Consider the following 20,048-nt stretch of genomic DNA (forward strand, 5'->3'; position numbering starts at 1 on the left):
AGCACACATTAAAAGATGACACTTTCCAGCTGTGAGCATCTGTGGTATAAGAAATGCTGAGCCTACCTTGCTGGGGAATCTGACAGAGAGATCCAGTCCAGAAACGTGTGCATTCACAACTGAAAGCATTAATGCCATCAACACAAGTTCCTCCATTCAAACAGGGGTTGCTCAGGCATTCATTGATATTTTCTGTGCAGTTGATACCAGCCCAACCTGATTCACACTTACAAAGATAACCAGAGACTGTTTCCTAAGGAAAGAAAAAACATAATGCCATAAAACAAATGGATAGACAATCAACATGAATCATCGCAAATAATAAAGAAAAGTGGTGCTATGTGATGTGTGTAGCAGGTATTAAGCCACAAGTATCTTCCAGTAGCCTAACTTGTATTAATTCATCTAAGTGGTTGCTAAGAATAAGTTGGATGTATTTAGATCAAACTGTAGGCTTTGTGCTACTACTTTGTAAATCACTAAGAGAAAAAGTTAACTCATTGGTTTTTCCTGGGAACTAAAGTTACTGCTTACCTTTCATCAGAAAGTAACAGACAGTTCCTTATCTGAAGTTTAATCATTACCTAGAAATTGGTGAATCACAGAAAACGTATTGCGTAGATGTGAAACTAAAATTATTCTCAAGTACTAAGTCTCCTCAGAAAGAATAAAGGACTCACGATGCATTGTCCGTTTAAACAGGGGCGACTCAGGCAAATGTTGCTGAGTTGCACACATCCATTTGGGCCATAGCCATTTCCAGTATATCCCGGGAGACAGGTGCAGAGAGGTAAGGAAGCTGTTCAGAAATAAAACCGAAAGTGTAAACACAGGTCTCCCTGATTCAGACCCAGTCACAAAACTCAGGCTCTGCTGCTAGGAGAGAAATTGCCAAGGTCAAGTCCACATATTCTCAGGGGCAGACAAGACAAGGGGTTAAGGAGAAAATACTAGAATCTTTATTTTTCTATTTTTATCTTAAAAATAAGAAAGGCATTACATGTCTCCAGTACTTTATGGATTGACCCTGATCTGTATGTCATGGTCCTGAGTTGTGCACAAATGTGAGGTTCACCAAGGGAGTTTTTCATCATGGAGGGTGGACAGCAGCAAAGAATATTCTTATGACGATGGCCTCTATTGCAAGCACTGCACATAGACTGATTAACGTGATCCTCTCAAGAGCCCGATAAATAGGTACTATTATTATCCCTATTTACACATGAAGACAAACCACACAGCAAGAATATGGTGGAGCCAAGGGAAAAATCACAATCCAAGAAGACTTTTTCTAGAATCTATGCTCCTAACCACTTCGCTATGCTGTTAATCATTTAATAAACATTTAAAGAGTCAAAAGTATATATGGTTATACATGATACACATATCTTCTTTTATATATGTGCATATCTATGACATGTTAGTAAAAATAGATAAGGTATTTTGAAATAGCAAGAGATGTGATACATTATTCAATAATGGAATTGGGGCCAGCCACCCATTTGGACAAAGAATCAAGCTAGATCTCTGTTTGATGCTATAGATAAAAATAAAACCTAAAAAGATGAAAGACTGTAATGTTTAAAATAAATGAAAGAATAAAAGAACATGTATTTGACTATTTTCAAAGAGTTGGGCAGGCCTAATTCTAAGGGGAGAAATCCTAAAAGAAAAGACTTACCTTTTTAACTACACAAAAATTTTTAAACTTCTAAATAGACAATACCACGACAAAAGTGAAAAAGGAAAACAACATGCTGGGAAAATAAAATATAAGACAGATAATGAAATAATGTCTTCAGTACAGAATGAGATTTTACAAGTCAATAAGAAAGCAGATGAACAAAAGGCATGAACAAATAGAAAATAAATGTCCAGTAAATATGTGAAAAGTATTAATTATTAGTGAGAACTGACTCTGGGTGGTGAACACACAATGTGATATATAGATGACGTATTACAGTATTGTACACCTGAAACCTATACAACTTTACTAAGCATTATCATCCCAATAAACTTTAATTTAAAAAGAAGTAACTTTGCAAAAAAAAAAAACTTAACTTTGATTTAGTCAAAATTAAAATAATGGGACAGCAATTTTTGCCAATAAAATTGACTAAAATGAAATACAACGATAGTATCCATTATTGTCAAGAGGGGGGTAAATGTATATTTTCATACACTGTTAGTGAGTACATTTCTGAGAGAAAATTTAGCAACGTGTTTTAAAAAGGAATAGGAGGTGAAGCTTCTTTTACGCAGTATTGCAGACACTGTTGGTTATGATCCTAGATGAATTTTTCCCTTTCTTACTCCTTATTTTAATTGGGGGTATGTGCACCCGAAATAAAGACTACATTTCCCAGCCTCCACTGCAGCCAGGTTTGGCCCAGAGGCTCAGTCCTGGCCAATGATATAGAAATAAAAGTGTCCTTAAAGGAAGTGGACATGTCCTCCCTCCTTTTCTTCTTCCTGTTTCCTGGAATGCAGTTATAAATTAATTAGCTAGCTTAATTGTCTTGGGAAATAATTGCTAAATTAGAGCAGATCTTAATACATTACATTAAAAAAATCCCAATGTACAGTTTTATAACATGGATTCATTTTTGGTTTGAAAATCAAAATAAGAATTTTGAGGATAGAAGAGTTTGTTTTTAAAAATTAATTTGTTTTGGAAGGTCATATTAAAACACCCCATATCAGAGGGAGAGGTGAGTCCTTACCTGGACCCGAGGAGCATGACGCGTGTGGGTGGCAGCCTCCGTTATTGACGGAGCAGACGTCTATAAGGGTGCACACTCTTCCATCGCCCTGGTACCCTGATCACAGCAAGTGCAAGGGCATGACAAACAACATTAATAATATGCAAGAAGAATCCCCATCTGAGAATCAAGTATCATGAACCAGACCAACATCTGAGGAGCACAGATGATTACACTTTCTGTTATCATCAAACAGAAAATGTAAATATATCAAATGTCATAAACAAAATTCCATAAGGAAGAAAAAAGGACAACAAGAATTAGGAATCTGATTTCAGAACAATGATCTGGATTGTTTCTAAGGAGACAATTAAAAAATGAAAATAAAAAGATATGTGAAACTCAGTGTTACAAAGTGCTGACACTAAAAAAAGTTGACACTTTTTCATGACAGTGACATGATGATCTTAGAGCTAAATTATTATAGAAGTTCAAAGTACTGGTGTTTCATGTTAATAAAACACTCAGGGCTTCAGTTTATCACTTAGAACTCCCTGAACTTCTTGGGTAGTAACTCAATTTAGATTAGAGAAGAGCAGCGATGACTTCTTCCCAGAAGAAAGGGGAAACTAACATGTATGTCTACTATCATGCTTATTATTTGGTAAATTTTATAGGTAAAAGCTCTCATGAGTGCATTACATTAATAAATTATTTGTGAGAACAATGGAGCTGTAGGTCTGTGATCCACAGGGAAAACTTTTCAAATTTTGCATTATCTCAGCAGGCTATTTCACAGTTTGTAAAGGCCTTTTGTTTTCCACTGATACTCAGATTTTTAAAATTTTTTTTCTTATAATACAGCTGTATGAATATGACCCAAATCCTTAAATTAAGTAAAAGTTTCTGCACTATTACGTGTACCTCCTTAGACAGAAGTCCTATTTAAAATGGAGCACAATATCCTACTTTCTAACGTGTGTTTTGCCTGTAATAGAATCAGGAAATTTGGTGGCACACCTGGTGGACAGGTCTGGCAGTGGTAAGACCCAGGTGTATTCACACACTCAACAGGTGGAGCCACAGAACAACCACCGTTATTCATCTCACATTCATTGATATCTTTGCATTCGTATCCATTTCCTTGCCAGCCTAGAAATATAAGAATTGAAAAGTTAGCTCTATAGACCAGTCAACAGAGAAGAAATGCAAGCAGTTAAAAACATATAAAAACCTGCTTAACTGTAATTAACTATAGATTAAAATGAGATATGCTCTACGTATCAGGTTGGCAAAAATTGTTTTAAATTCTTAGAATCAAATTCTGGCAAAGAGGTGGACAAATGGGGTACTTTTATAGGCTGTTAGAAGTTAAATGAATAAATCCTATTAGGAAAGAGATTTAGCCGTGTTCATTAAATTTCTTAAAATACAAAGCTTTTGACTAACAATTCCACTTCTTAAAATTTATTCCACAGTGTTAAAACTGCCAGTGCATAAAGATGTAGGTAAGCAATGTCTATTGCAGTATCGTTTAGTGTGGGGGGGGAATCTCCATGGTCAGTGGGCAGAGCTGAATAAATTATGACTCATCTATACCACTGAATATTAAAAACTAGTTTTAGTAGCAAGCAAACACATATTGAAAGAAAAATGAGTGAAAAGACCAAATTTTAGAATAGTATGCAAAGTATGATCCCAGTTTGGGGAAAGAATTTTTTAAAACCCTGCCTGTGTGCCTGCATGTTTGTAGCAGCAGACAAAAAGGTAGAAGAGAGAACAAATTGCTAACAGTGGTCTCATTAGGAGAAGGAGATTGAAGGTGAAGATAGGGAAAATCCTTTTAATTTAAACATTTCTGTTTTATTCAATCGTTATGAGTTTGGTTGCTTATAATTCAGATGATTAAAATTAAAAGAATATTTAAAACCTTGTAAATCCTTTAAGATACTTATTTTCTTTGATATAAGTAGAGTCCCCTTCTAAAAATATAACTAAAGAAAATTATCACATTGTGGGTGAAGAAATGAGTGTATAGAAAAAAGCTGGAAGGAAATATTCCCAAATGTTAATGGTGAGCACCTGAGTGATAAAACTATGGGTATTTTTTTCCCATATTTTTGTAGTTTCTTTAAATTTTATAAGCAGCATATATTACTTTGGTATTCAGGAAAAAATAAGATGCTTAACAGGAAAACAAAAAGCTTTAGCTTCTCTGTTTTCTCTCCAACAATAAGAAGAAGAATGTCAGAGCATGTTTCCCGTCTTGTAATCTAAATAATTTATTTTTCTAATTTCTAATTTTTAAAGATTTTCACTGACTGGCAAATTACTTTCAAGAGTGAGATTATTTGCAAAGTTTGCTTGCTCCTGAGAACTAAGAGGGAAAAAGTCTTTACGTGTTTTTTTCAATTTATTTCTAGTTGTACAAGAGCTAAACGTATAACATGAAGAATTCACTAGACGAAAAGTCACGCAGTGAAGCAAGAGATGGATGGGGTTGCTTGGTGATTCAGAATAAAAGACTTCAGCAGCTCAGCTCAGATCCAGAATCAGGCAGACGTGGGTTTGGATTCCAGCTGTTTATAAACTATTTGATCGTGGGCAAGTTATTTATCTTCTCCAAGCCTCAAGTCCTTATATTTTAAAATGGGAATAATGCTATTTCCTACCATTTCTTGGTTTTGTTGTAGTTGCAAGAATTAAAAATTGCCTAGCACGATGACTTAATGATGTTTCCGTAAAAGAACAGCTGCTACTACTATATTCTCTCTGTACTCCACGTTCTAAGAGCACCCAGGTTGTGCAGATGGGCTTTGTAAACTCTCTGAGGTCTGGTTGGTTGTTACCAGTGCACCCAGCACACCGTTTTGCTCATAGTAGGCACTCTACAAAGATGCGTTGAATGGATGATAATGATCTCATATCTACGTAGAAAGAGACGAAGCTCAGACTCAAACCCAGACAGTCTCTGAGTCCAGAGCCCATATTTTCAGCCACTCAACATGTGACGTCCCCTGGAGATTTGCTCTGTGTGGGTCTTTGATGGAGCGGGACATCCCGACTGACAGCAAGGCCACAGGGTCTTCTAATGACACATCCAGGTGAGCACAACTGGACTCCAGTGGAGATACTAAGAGGCAAATCATTTGCCCGAGTTTAGAAACACCTGGCTGGTATGAATGGTGGGACTGGAGCATGCGTCTTTTGATCTCAACTCTAGTCAGTTGATGGCCACAGAAATAAAATGTTTGGCCATAGAAATAAAATAAAGTGTCTGCCCCCAGTATTTGACTCTAGCACAGTTTGGGGACAAAGTTCCCCTGTCTGTGGTCGAATTGTTATAGCAGTAAGATGGTCGGGAGTGGGAGTGAGTGAGATAGGACATGAAACTGGATTGAAACGCCTCCTAAGAACGGTCTTCTTATCTAAAGAAGCGGGTTCTGGCACCTTGCCTGGCTGGCAGGCGGAACTTAGCGCGGTGCCTCTAGCCGGGAGTGGAGGCGTCCACGTACCTGTGGGACAGGCCCCACAATAGAAGGAGCCTGGAGTGTTGAAACACTGCACAAGCGTAGAACAAGGCCCAGGCTGGAGGCTGCACTCGTTTCTGTCCAGCGTGCAGGGCGAGCTGTCGTCGTGCAGGGACGTCCACCCAGCATCACAGATGCAGCTGTACTTGGGCTGGCAGGATGGCAAGAGTGTGAATAAAGATAATTAAGAACATGAGCAAGAAAAGCCTTTGAAAAATCTCACCGAGCCCCCAACTGTTTATCCTCTAACATTCATTTCCATAAGGCCAATGAAGCCGCTTCTCCTTTTCCTCCCATATGATTAAGCATTTATACCGGACTATGCACAAAGAGAAACATCTTTATTTCAGAGTACGGGAAACCTATAATTTGCCCCAAAGATGCCCGGGAAAAAGCAACAACAATCAAGAACTGAAAGTCAATATAATTAAAGTCAGTCAACAGCCTGCTATGTTTTTAGAGGGAAAAACACCCCTGTAGGCAGAGACCTTGGAAAATCAATACTGTTTGCTTCCTTTCTGAAAGTCTCTCCTTCCCCTCCTGCCCACACCCCCCACTGCCACCACTCTCATTGGAAGGGGACCATTTTCCATCACGTGGGTAGAAGAAAAATAGAACTAAAAAGAACATAAATGTCTCATGCAAGGCCAAGCAGCAGGGGCTGGGTGACCTGGAGGGCCAGGAGTTAAGGTCATCAGGTCCCAGAGGACAAGGGGTGCTGGTGCTCATGGGTTCACAGAGTCTGCAGCAGTCACAGGGGCCAGGTAAAAGGTGTGGACACCTCCAAATGGCGTGTTGCTGACAAGAGTGGGCTTTTTATGTTTCCATGTCTCATCACTTTTAAAACTCACAAAGCAAGAGAAAGCCATGCCTCACAGAGAGATTCATGACGGAGTAAGGAAAATATTAGTATGTAGTTTACATAATGGTGTCTTAATTTCTGGGTCCAGTTCTCTGCTTATTTATAGACAACTCTCCTCTCCTTCCTCCCCTGTGTCCTGCTTGAGGGCAGGCAGTGATTTCCTCTCTGCAGCCTCACAGGGTCATGCTTGTGTGCAGTCACACAGGATGAGAAACGAACAACTCTGACTCCCTCTAAGGAGTCACTTCCGCAGAGGACCCACCTCTCCTGCCTGCACGCGGACCAGGTCCTCACAGATGCCATGGACACAGAGCGCCTTGGAGCCGCCTTCACAGTCGTTGTATTTGGATTCACACTGGGGGCCGTGGGTCTCAGGTGAGCACTGACAGCTGTTGGTTACACAGGAGCGCAATGTCAGGGCTTGTGTCAGGGGGAGCGCCTGTTTCTTAGCATCAATTAAAAACAATAATAATAATTCCAGTTGCGGGTCAATGCTGTTCATGTGGAATTATACACCAGCGAAACCCGATTTACTGGCTGAAGTCTTGGAAGAAAATCACTCTGTCCTGCTTCAAGACGTGGATGGAGTAAATGTGTTATCTTTTCAAATACGGTGTGAGAGGGGCACGACTTACCATTTGGGCAAGATTGCCACTATAAATTCTTCTGGTATCATGTCATCAACCAGCGCTTTCAAAGGTCAGACATCCATAAACTAAGAGTTCATTCAAGATGGTCAAAGGAGAGACCAAACGGGTGCATTCACTGTCTGTCCACCTGGACCCACTGGTTAGCACAGGTGACCTTAACTGAACTGATAAATTCCTGATTGTTCTCTAGGATTATATAACCCAACAAGCAACGTGATATCCATAGCTATGATAACTGTCATTATCTTACAAAGGGCAACACTCCTATCCGTAAGAGATGTAGTTAACATCGCCACGTTTCTTTCATAGCTACGTTTTAACTCACAAAATGGAATTATCACATAATACCTATTACATAATAGTTAGTGGTAGGTGCTTTGTTACAAGAAGATTTCAGTTCAACAATAATCAAATAAGCAAAGCTGTCGTAAACTTTCTTTAAACTATACATGATTCTTAAAATTGCTGAGTTAGCTTTCTATGTACCCGGCATGTTCAAAGGGACTGTGGAAAGTACGAGAAAGACACTTGGGGGAGGGGGAAGGGTTGAGGAGTCACAGAGCCCAATCCTATTTACACGTATCGGAGCACAGCTGATGGAGCGGAGAGCCAGGCCGAGAAGCCACTGTTTGCCTGACTTGCAAACAAGGGTTGGACCTCTCGGAGGACACTGCCCATGGGGGCTTGGGGTCAGAGACAAGGAACCGGGAAGGCCGGCATGGTCTGGAACCAGGAAGTAGTTTCTGAGTTGTGGAAAAGGGGCCATTCTACGAGGTAAAGAAGCTCTTTTAACAACACACATGAAGGTACAAGGAGCTCAGCTAATGTCCATGGAGGGAAACCCACATGTGATTGGCCGTGTGGGAAATGAGAGTTTCAATGTTGAAGAAGCATCAACAGCCGCACTCTGGGCACACAATGTGGTATACCCGTAGAGGATCCCAGAAACAATGGCTGGGGCGGCACCTTTTAGTGGGTTCTGTGGAAGAAGAGATCAGTAGACGTGGCTAGTGATGGAGAGTAAGAATACAGTGAGTACCATGCAGGCACTCCCATGGAGGGTTGCCAGATCTAGCTAATAAAGATATAGGATGCCCACCAGATAAGTGAATACTTTTTTGGTACACGTATGTCGCATGTAATCTGCAACACCAATACATAATTGTGTAAAGTATGTTCCATTAAAAAATCATATTTCTGAGCATTTCAAGGTTGCCTTTCTCATTAAGATAAGGTCATAGATTAATAGCAGCAAGAGATGATTAAACTTAAAAAGAAATCCAGTTATTCATGCCCTATGAAAAGCTATTTATCTTCCTCTTTCTCTTTCCATATGCTCCCTTTCATATTCTCTTCCCTTTCCTCTGCACTCTCCCATCCTTACAAAGACTATTCTTTCTGAGGATTTGATTAGGCTCTTGGAGATTATAGAACTTTAGACTATTTCATATGCATATTTGAGCATTTGATCCAGGTGTCTACCTTGCTTAAAATTTATTTCACCACCACCTCCATCTGCCAATTTAAAAAAAACAAAACAAACAAAAAAGATCTTTAAAACAACGATTACTAGCTTTTCGAGTCTGTCACGCATAAGAGAGCTGAGTATTCTGAATCTCATGGGACAAGACTACCCAGGTTTAAATCCTGACCATACTTAGTTCACCTGAGGCAGTGTAATAACTCCTTCTGCCTTTGTTTCTTGTAAAATAATGGTGCCAACCTATAAGCACGATTTTCACCTTGGGATCTAACGGCATTTTCCTGTAGGAGGTGCTTGGGAAACTGTGTTTATCTTATCACTAAGTGCTTAACTATTGGAAAATGGCTTAAGATTTGAGAGGGGATTCAGGGTCACGAACCTGCTGCGAAATCTTCTCACTTTCTCTCTCTCTTCCTTCTGCTTTGCTATTGTCACTTAGAGATGAGCAAATTTTAATCCTACATTCTTCTCAAAACAGCTACAAAGTATGCTTCTTTCATTTAACTTTAGATCATATGATCAGAAGGAAGAGGTGGAGAGGAAGAAACCAAGTACATTATCCGCTGCCTCTCCAGGATCCTCAAAGACAAGAACTATTAATCCCATTTTACTGGCAAGACTCACGCAGGCCAAGGCCACAGAATTAGTAATTTGCAGAAGATGAATTAAAACCTCCATCTGTGTTACTCCTACACATTGTTTCACCATATCACATTCCCACATTGAGAAAAGGAAAGTGGGATGAAGACTTTCCCTTTTAATGTGTCTTTTTAACATAACCATGTTTGTATGTGAAATGTATTCTCGAAGTATCTGGATATGCCCTTAAAGAAACAGAATATTGAATTATATACCTCACTGCTGAGGTCACTCGTGTGAATCTACTGCTGATGGGGTTCCAGAACAAAAGTGGGCTTTTCAGAAACAGTGCAAGTGCACTTGGCAATTGCGAAGAGGTCAGCTATACTTTCTTAGTCATAATTTAACTTGCTTTAGAGTCCATGGTTCAATATTAATATAACTGACTAACTGAAAGAGGTAATAAGTTTAATGCCTAACTGTCATCTGAGCTCAAACCAGATCATCCTCATCATTTAAGCTCTCCATGTTTTAAAATCCACCAGTGATAAGAATGGCGATAAAGTATAATGTGCTAACACTCATGGTGTTCCTGGAGAAAAACAAAAGACAACAAACTCAATTTTTTTTCTAGAAAACCTTCTCGATCTGAGCCCAAAGTATGTAACATATACACCGTCCATGCATGGCAAATTTGGACCACCAAGCGCTGCCTTAATCCAAGTAAGCAGGAGAACAATAATAATCAATTCTTCAGAACAAAGAGGCAAAAACAGCATTGAGATGTGGCAGAATATTAGCTGTTATCTATCTGAAGCAGTTGAGGGCAAGACCTCCTCGGTGCAGACAATAGTTTTCCTTGCTCTACTTTCCTTACTCTAAAAAATAATTTTAACCAGACATTTTTCTGTGAAATAGGGCTTCCAATTAATTAGCATCGGCACAATGCCTTATCTTTTCAAAGGTCTTTATATGTAGGAATTATTAATCCCTTTAAATAAAGACTCCTTTGTCCCCCCAAGTAAATGGACCCCCGGAGTTAGACACCCCAAAAGGAGGCCCCAAACCCAGAGCAACCTCTGCCCACTGTGACCCCATTTCTGTAGCTCTGGATTGTTCAACAGCAGGTCAAGTTTACCTTTAGCAGTTTCCCGAAGGGGTTACTAGCCTCAGAGAAGCTATTGATGAAGCAGGATGTAACCTCACATAATTTACAGAAGTCAAGAAAGTAAGTGATCACTGTTTGATTACACGCAGATTCCACAAAGCAAGAATTTAATTTGAGACTTAAGCCCACTTTTCTATGTACTTTTATTCCTTCAAAAGTCTCTCTTACATGCCTGAATTAGAGTGTTTACATTGTAGATAATCAAGTGGAATTCCTGAGGCTTCATAAACTAGCAAGAGGAAGAAACCCGATTTAAATGTACTGCTCTTTAAGGTCCTCCATCTAGCAAATCTATGAAGGGTGGAGATTGGAAGCCAAAACCATCTCCAGAGTCAGCACTACCCTGTTTCCCCAAAAATAAGACCTAGCCAGACAATCAGCTCTAATGCATCTTTTGGAGCAAAAATTAATGTGAAGCAGGGTCTTATATTACAGTAAAATAAAATCGGGCATATTAATTATATTATATTATATTATATTATATTATATTATATTATAAAGACCTTATCTTATATTGTAGTAAAATAAGACTGGGTCTTATATTAATTTTTGCTCCAAAAGACACATTAGAGCTGGTTGTCTGGCTAGGTGTTATTTTCAGGGAAGCACAGTACAAATCTTCAGGCTTTCTTTCTTTTATAGGTGGGTGCAAGACAGAATTCGGCATTTTCAGCATTGCCCTTTACAATTGAATCTGTTTAGGAAGCTCTCAAGAGAAAAAAAATATTCTCTCTCTCCCCTCTCCCTTCCCACCACCGTTTGTGTCAGGACAAAGAACTCTCACCCCTGACATGCAGTAAATAGTAGAGCTAAAGTTTTTCTTTCCTTTTTTTCTTTTTTTTCTATTTGTTGGGGAGAGGGGAATATAATGTGCTGGGGTATAAACAATCTTGCCTTGGTCTACGAATCTCATCCCCCTTGCACATCTTTCACTTGCAAGACCCCAGAAGTCAGAGATGATAAAGGAAGACTAGAGTAAGACCTAATTTGCAGGACATTCCTGAGAATCAGGAAGGCAGTCAGGCATTAGTGCTAGGAGTCCAGACATTTGCCACTGATATCTCCAAGCAGTAATTCTCCTTGATAAATGCCTATAAATAGACCGAGATAAGGCTTTCAAGAGAATGAAAGATTAGACCTGCATTCTGGATCTAGCCCAAGCTTGAATGTTTATAAAAGCAGGGGTGGGGAATTCATTTAAGTGAGAAACAGAGTCCTAAAAGCAAGAGGCTTTCTAATAACATAATATTTAATTTAAGTTAGAGGTGGTTAATTTTGGTTTTGCACAATGATGAACTCATAGGTATATCATATCTACCAGAAGTTTCGGTGGGTTAAGCTTATAACTTAGAATGAGCAAGAAATTGTTAAGATCAGATCAAAAGAACGAAAGAATCAATTAAATGAAGAAGAGAAGGATTGTGACTGCTTTTTGAGAAAACAGTGTGTTAACAGATGACAACGGAAAAAACAACAACAAAATTACTGCACTTATTTTTGTTGGAAAGAACAGAATGAATATTTTAAAAAGGGAATCGAAGAACAAAGTAGCAGCGAGACTAGTAAGAGAGCAAATAATTGCTCTTCACTCCAAAGAGATTACCCACCCACCCCATACCCCAGAGTAATAAAAAACTGTTCATGCCATAATAAAACCAATTTCTTTATCTTTCAATAACCACAGAGTATAAGAGATCAAAAAAAATAATGTCTAGAGATTTTTGTTTTAGGAAGTGATTTTAAGAAACTATACAAAAGTAAGTTTGATGCTATCTGTCATCAATTTTTGGATTTGATTATTGAAAAAGATAATGTGTCAGCCAGTTTAGCTTTAATGACCAGTACTGCTAGAGTTTGATGGGAACATGGATGCGTGTGAGACTGCTTAGTAAGGGAAGGGAAGCTATCCTGGGGAGGAGTGTGCCTGAGCTGAGCCAGAGAATATGCTGTAGATAAGCCATGTGACAGAGTTCATCAGAAGAAAAGATAGGAGCTGCATGGCGATTGTTACAAGGGTCCTTGTAGCTAATTAAAGAAAGGCAGTGAAAGTTAACTATTTGATCACAACCTCAGTTTAATCTCTGATCTTGTCATGGTGGACATTTCACTCAGTGGCTCTTGAATGAAGATACCCTTACTAAGTCTATTAGCTCAGTCATCTCCTGAATGAGGACAGCAGCGGTTTACTAACATGGTGGGGTAGCCCTTGTCGACATACGAACATCCAAACCTATAGAGAACTTTTATATTAATTTATTGGAGCCAAACAGAGGACATGCCTGGAAGCAAAATCTCCACAGACTGAGAAAAATGATCCTGAGAAGAGCAGTTTGCAGTTTCTTTATGCATTTGAGATTAAGGAGGGAATGTAAAGATGGCACTAGGGTGGGAGAGAGCAAGGGGGGTTCGGATTACAAGCTAGTTAAGATTCTGTGCTCTCTTGAAGGCCGTCATGCTTTAGACGGAGGGGACTCAAAGGGGCATTTCAAAGGTGTGTTCACCTAGATGCACAGATACAATGGACAGGGCTTGCTGAAGGCAAAGATAAGCCTTTTAGTAAAGAAGTTACATGCCTGGGGTGGGACTACCCACCATCACCTGCCCAGTTAGGAATTTATGATCAGATCACCCCATGAGATTCCTTTCCACAGCACCCCTTTTTCTTGTCCACACATTCTTCTATTTAAAGCTCTTCCACAGCTGTCCATTCAATGCTCTGACTGTTTCTAACCCTTCAGCCTCATCTTGTACCATGCCATCCTTACTCTCCATGCCAACCACAGTGGCCTTCTTCCAGTTCCTCAGGGCCTTTAGAGAAAGGATTTTTCAGGGGTGAGAGCTGAGGATGCACAAGCTTTTCTTCATCGAAGCAAATAGCCGTGTGTACTTCAAATAAGAGCCACATATGATATTTAATCTTGGATTTTCTTAACTATAGGATGTTTTAGTCCTTCAAAAACACACCCTAATATATATATATATATATATATATATATTTAATAGGCAAAAGGCGGTCAGTTTTGAGCCAAAGCTTTAAGAGACTTTACAGGTTTCTGCTCAATGCTCTGGGAGTGTTTGACCTTGGCCATGAGAAGGACCTTCCTCAGGGAGCTGCTGGTTCTTCCCACCCCAGCCCAAGAATGAGACATGCAGACCAGACCTAAGCAGAAGCAGAGCTACCATGGCCAATCTACAGACCCACGAGTATGAAAAATAAATGCTTGCTTTTTTTTGTTTTTTTGTTTTTTTTTCAAAAAAAGGAAAAGTTACCTGTAACTTCCTGCTGTATTTATGCACGTGGCTCCATTCTGGCAGCCGAAGGGTGTTCCTGAGTAAATCGCACATTCATTGACATCCACTGAGCACAGAGGACCCTGTGTCCATATAAAGAACAAAGTCAGGTGCCACGGGTCATGGAGGCATCCGGGGCCACTGTCTACGTGAGATGTATAAGGATTCACACGCTGACAGTAAAGGAGTCCTCGGTCAAGTTCAATACAGTAACACTAACACAACACTAGTCTCTAGTTGTCCTCATCTGGAACTCAGATTTTAGCCCAGGAGCTCTTCCTAAGAAAACACCAGTCACACAAGAGGAATCCTTATAAAACTAATTCTCATTTCACCATGGCGCTATGCCTGAGAATACTCACCAATATATTTTTTTTAATACACATTTCCACCATTAATCAAAAAAGAGCAAGAAAATGTATATGGCTCTGTCAAGATTCATTTAGACTTTCGATGCTGAACAATTTAAATCAATGCTAGCTGAAATACCATGCTCTTCTACGTAGTTATCCAATCAAGTGAACCCCCCTTAAGATGGCTTAGCCTTTAGTGGGATATATAATTATGCTTGCCATTGTTTGCATTTTGGCATCCATGGTATAATTCATTCTGATTCGGAAGACCACAGAATCCTAGAAACTTGGGATGGAAAATTAAATATGTCTGAAGGATTCCAAGGAAACCACAGATGCTGCCTCCCCATCATTTTAAACCGAAGACCAAGTGACTCACCTTCCACTGTGAGGGACAGATACAAAAGAAGGAGTCATGAAGATTGAGACAGGTTCCACCGTTTTGGCAGGGATTGCTGCTACACACCTTTTTGTCCACTGTCTGAAACAAAGACAGGACAGTCAGTCAAGACAATCGGACTGGAAGTAGGCAGCAGTGAAAAGTGTGTTCAGTGTAGGTGTGTATGGAAAACTACATTTTACTCCTAGTCAACAGAGGGTCTTCCTCCGGATTTTAAGTCAATTACTTAAATTCTTCTTCAATTCAACTCTTGGGTGAAAACATAAGTGTTTCTATTATCAGTCCTATTCATATTCCTTCACTATTTACATGCCTGTAACCCTGGATGGGATGAAGCATGAGGGGAGAAAATTCTCACTCGATTCTCCGGAAAAGCATTGTTCACCAGAGAAACATGCATTGGTGGACAAGAGTAAAGATTTCAGGTGTGGGAATAATAATGGACATGCCTATTGTACTAAGAAAATAAAATGGAAATTCCAGTTCCTTTGCTGTTATTCTTATCTTTGGTGCCTCCAGATAAGCATTTGAAATCTGATCATCTTTTGCTGTCACCCTCCTCCATGGGTTAAGATGACTGAACTCTTTTCATCCAGGTCCCTTTGTTTGAAATGTGACCAGCTCAAATACACCCTCCATTCTCGTGTTCACATGACTACTTTCAGACCAGAGTCACAAACAGACTCGCCTTTGTCTACACAACCTGGGGAATCCCACCATATGTCAGATACCCGTTCCAATCTTGTAAGAGTTGCAATGCCTTTGGCGGCAGAGAAAACTTCTTAGAAGGGATAAGTGATTAGGCAAGGATAGCTATTCTATTCATTTCACCGAATCATAGTCTAATTCTCTGTTTTAAAAATTAAAATAGGAGCAAATTATTCACTACACTTTTTTTTTTTTTAACATTTTGCAACTCAAAGAAAACCAGCTCTATTCCTTTCATTCTATGGATGAAACTGAGAGCCAGAGAATAGCCGACTGTCTCAGCACCATTTATTGCAAAGCCCATTCTCTCTCCGCTTTTGTCATAAGCCAGGTGACCATACAAATGAAAGTCTCTTTCTGGACTCTGTTTTCTTCCATTCTCCTATTTGTCCATCTTTGGGCCAGTACCACAATTAGCCCTGTTCATCAAAGGAAACTCTTAAGAAAGTTAACTTCAATCTCATTAGAAGTATTTCTGGTGTACAACAGCAACTGTGTCTGGGGATTAAAAACACAAAAGCCTATAGGGGGAAAAAAACAGGAAACAGAATCAGGAAGCAGTCAGGGGCAAGACAACAGGGACCAGTGGCAACTGGAATGCTCAGAGCGTACTTGCCTTATCCTAAGGCATAAAGGCATGTATATTCAAGCATCACTGAAAGCTCTTCCTGGGGGATGGCGAGAGGGAGGCAGTCGCAGCTTATTTTGACCCAAGCCTCCAGGTCTCGCCCTGTGGTGGGAGTGACGAAGCACTTGAGGAGACGAAACACGCCAGTGCTGTGTCTTACTCCCCGGGTGTAATTCCTTGCTCATTTTCATTAACTCAACTAATCCCTTCAAAGAGCAAGGCTCTTATCAAAATCGGGAAAAAGAATACATGAATTTGTTTGCCAAGTTTAAAACACTGAAAGGAGAAGACAACACTTGAAGCATAATCAAAACAGATCAAGAATATTAGGGCAGAGATCCTTAACCTGGAATCCCCTGACTTTCATTCAAAATTTCAGATGTAGGGACATTCTGTGCATTTCTCTGGGTAGAGGTTATGGTTTCCGTGAAAGTCTTAAAAATGTCAGCTACCTACAAAAGGGGTAAGTAGTCTAAAATTATAAGGTTTATAAGCACGTACTGAAGTTATAGAAGGTATACCCTAACAAACTGTTCAAATTTAATTGCCAGTAACTGTACTTCTAAGGAAATTTGGGATATTTTGTGATATACCCTACACTACGCAGTTGAATGTTAGAGAGGATGCGTGACCTTTCAAATGCGGTCCTTGATGCCAGGATCAGAAATTGGGTGGTTACTAGCTGACCAGGGAGGGCACGCTTAAGCCTGCCCTGACACCATTAAGGGGCGACAGCGTCAGGGGAAGAGCGTGAGGACGGCTGAACTCAGACTCAGGGGCCTCACATGCCTGCGTGACTCACATGCCCAGGGACCCTGGGCTGGTCCCTTCATCTTTCTGAGACTCAGCTTCTTCATCTGCATCCTGGAAAGCATGAACTATGATAAGAACTAAATTACAGGGGGAAAAAAAATCAAAGTTCTTGATAGTGATCATCCATCCACCTTACTTTAAGAATTCCAGCTCCATCACTGATTCTAGTGTATTTTCAGTGAAAGACACTCCATGACTAGTAGTTATGAGGCTTACCTGCTGTAAGCTTTGAAACTTTCTCTCAAGATCCACAAACTAGATGTGGGGAGGAAAAAGCATAAAAATGTTAGCTGGTTCAAAGGTGTTTTATATATGATGTTATCCCCTTGACATGCTTTTCTAATACTCTCTCCTGGGGAACTCACTTTATCTGTTCCTTCTTTTATTGCCCTCCCCTACCTCCTTCCTCTTCCCTCCACGATTCCCTTCCTTCCTACTCTCCCTACTCTCTTTCATCATGAAGATTTTTAAAGGTATTTTTTAAAAGAAGTACAACCCACTGACAAGTTGATTCACTGCTTCTCTGCACACAGTGACACTGGGAATGTTTATAAATGACAGGGATCCATCCAGTTCACCAACAAGAAGGTCGTCATCAGAACATGAGCAGGCCCACTGAGGCAACAAGGTCAGTATTTCCGACCTTCAGCTCATCACCACCTCCCACATCCCCTACTGCAGCTGTGCCACTTCACCAAAAAAGTCCATCATTGCAGAGCTCCATTTCTACAGCAGGCGCGAAGTTGGTATATTCCCTGCAAAATGGGTACGGAAGGAGCTGAGTTAAGGAAAACCCATTTGCTCTAACTGTGTGGATGTCAGACTTACCTTGGAATTAAGCTGATGGATTTCACTAGAAATATTTTGCGGCAGACCGACTGCACTCCTTTTTAAATCTGTAATATCATCTTTGTTTTTCTGGATCTAATTTTAAAAAAAAGAAGAAGGAGGAAAAGGAGGAGGAAGAGGGAAAAGAGGAGGAGGAAGACCATACGAGTGACAAATTTATGCCTGCATTAGAGGAACACAATTTTAAAATTTGAGTAGTATTCTACTTTAAGCACTAAGATCTTGCCCATTGTTATAAAATCCAAAAGCGTGCCATATATAATAAACATGGGACGAAAATAGCCATGGCATAATTCCATTTACCTTTTTCAGAAATCTATCAAGGTATTTTCCATTTGCATTTTTTCTCCATAATTAGTTTAGAGTGCTTACTAAGAGGCGTGGCTTGGAATCACACTGTTCATGTTTTAAATCTTGGCTCAGCCAGTTTTCTGTGTGTGTCCTTAGGCAAAGGACAGAGGTGCTGCAGGGTCCCTTTACCTCCTTTATAAATGAGGTAATAATCAAGCCAAGCTCAAGGGTAGCCGTGAGGGTTGGATGAGATGACGCACACAGAGTGCTGGCCACCATACAGAGCTCATAGTGACCTCTATGTCACACCAGCTTCTCTCTGTGGCTCATCTACCAGCATGGTGCAGCAAATAATGAGCACTAACAACACTCAATAAGGCAGGAGCATAACTGGCCACTTTTGCTCTGTGGCAAAAGGGAACTGGTCCCATCTATTACTTTCTCTGATCCCCCTTTTCCTTGCTCCCCTTGGGAAGGAGTCCCAGCATACCCTCTGGTCTGTCACTAGACTAGAGTACACCGGCCTGCACAATCCGCCCCTTCCCACTACCATTACTCCTTCTACCCATCATTAACCCTCGGGCATTGTTCTTCACAAGGACTTGTGTCACCTCCAATTATGTCCCCTATGCTCAAGATTCAAGGTACAGATTAATATAGACCTGTTCAATTAAGTGACCATGCATGGACATATAAAATGACCTCAGTATAGTTCCAATGTATTACCTGATGTAAGCATTCATCAAAGTCTTCGTCATTTAATTTAATTTTTCCCAGGGATCCAGTTCTAAATTCAATGTTTTGAGCAGACCCAGTGAGAAACACTAAATTTCCTCTCTCTGAAGCCATCCGAGGCCTATATAATTAAAACCATAGAATGCATCAGTGATTAGCACATATAATTTTTAAATCCAAAGAATGAGTTTCTCACTGAATAACTATAGACGGCGTACACCTCCACCGGGTGGTCAACTCAACCAAATTCTCCCTGTTCATCTGCCATTTCTTTCTTTGCAAATTTCCTGGAGATACGCCTTATTTGCAAAATGGTAAATTTGTATATAAGAAGATAAGTACATATGTCAGTCCAAATGCTGTTCCCTATTTGTCTTTAACATCATTATTTTCCTCAAGAAAAATTACACCTTTCCTTATCTGGTTATTTGTGAAAATGGATGAGGAACTATCCTGGTCTATCAGCAGAAATAATTCTCACGTCTACTTACTGTTGGAGGTCAGTATTTCTTTTTTGTCTCTGCAACTCAAGTCTTCCAGCTTCACCATCTGATTCAGCAAATGTCAATAAAATAACCAAACTCCAAAGAAAAAGTGAAGACATGTTCTTCACCAACCCTCCTACGTTGCCAGGTAAGAGGGAGGCCACTACAACCAAGTGAGTGTGGGAGTTTGGAGAAAGCAAACCAGGCAGATGTACTTTGACCTGTGGAATGTCCTGCAACTTTCCAGCTCATTCTTTTTTGCCCTAGAAGGCTAAGTTATTTTTCCTTCCTGAAGGATGTAAATGATCTTAGATCTTCAGTACTCTTCAACTTGTGAGAGGTCAAAATCTACCTTTAAGTTATGTACAACTTAATCATTATCTATTTGACCTTTGAAATGGTAACAAACTGCTTTGGAAACACCCACTAAAACAATCCTTGCTTAAGAAGTAGCCACCTTTCAACAAATGGTACTGGGAACACTAGATATACACATGCAAGAGAATGAAGTTGGACCCTTA

The 20,048-nt window shown here is 39.9% G+C and overlaps 1 protein-coding gene across 1 annotated transcript in view; it reads right to left on the reverse strand.

Moving 5' to 3' along the window:
• CUBN (cubilin) overlaps positions 1-19,649 on the reverse strand; it is a 237,059-nt gene extending 217,410 nt beyond the window's left edge. Inside the window, 12 exon segments of the mRNA XM_033100508.1 lie at positions 67-253; positions 681-799; positions 2,724-2,819; positions 3,723-3,854; positions 6,218-6,383; positions 7,357-7,483; positions 14,245-14,348; positions 14,998-15,099; positions 17,384-17,422; positions 17,996-18,091; positions 19,034-19,163; positions 19,534-19,649. Of these exon segments, the coding sequence (XP_032956399.1) occupies positions 67-253; positions 681-799; positions 2,724-2,819; positions 3,723-3,854; positions 6,218-6,383; positions 7,357-7,483; positions 14,245-14,348; positions 14,998-15,099; positions 17,384-17,422; positions 17,996-18,091; positions 19,034-19,163; positions 19,534-19,646 (1,411 nt within the window). The 5' untranslated portion in view covers positions 19,647-19,649.
• Positions 19,650-20,048: the final 399 nt, after the last annotated feature.

This window comes from Rhinolophus ferrumequinum (assembly GCF_004115265.2).
Source record: "Rhinolophus ferrumequinum isolate MPI-CBG mRhiFer1 chromosome 5 unlocalized genomic scaffold, mRhiFer1_v1.p scaffold_110_arrow_ctg1, whole genome shotgun sequence".
Taxonomy (NCBI): domain Eukaryota; kingdom Metazoa; phylum Chordata; class Mammalia; order Chiroptera; family Rhinolophidae; genus Rhinolophus; species Rhinolophus ferrumequinum.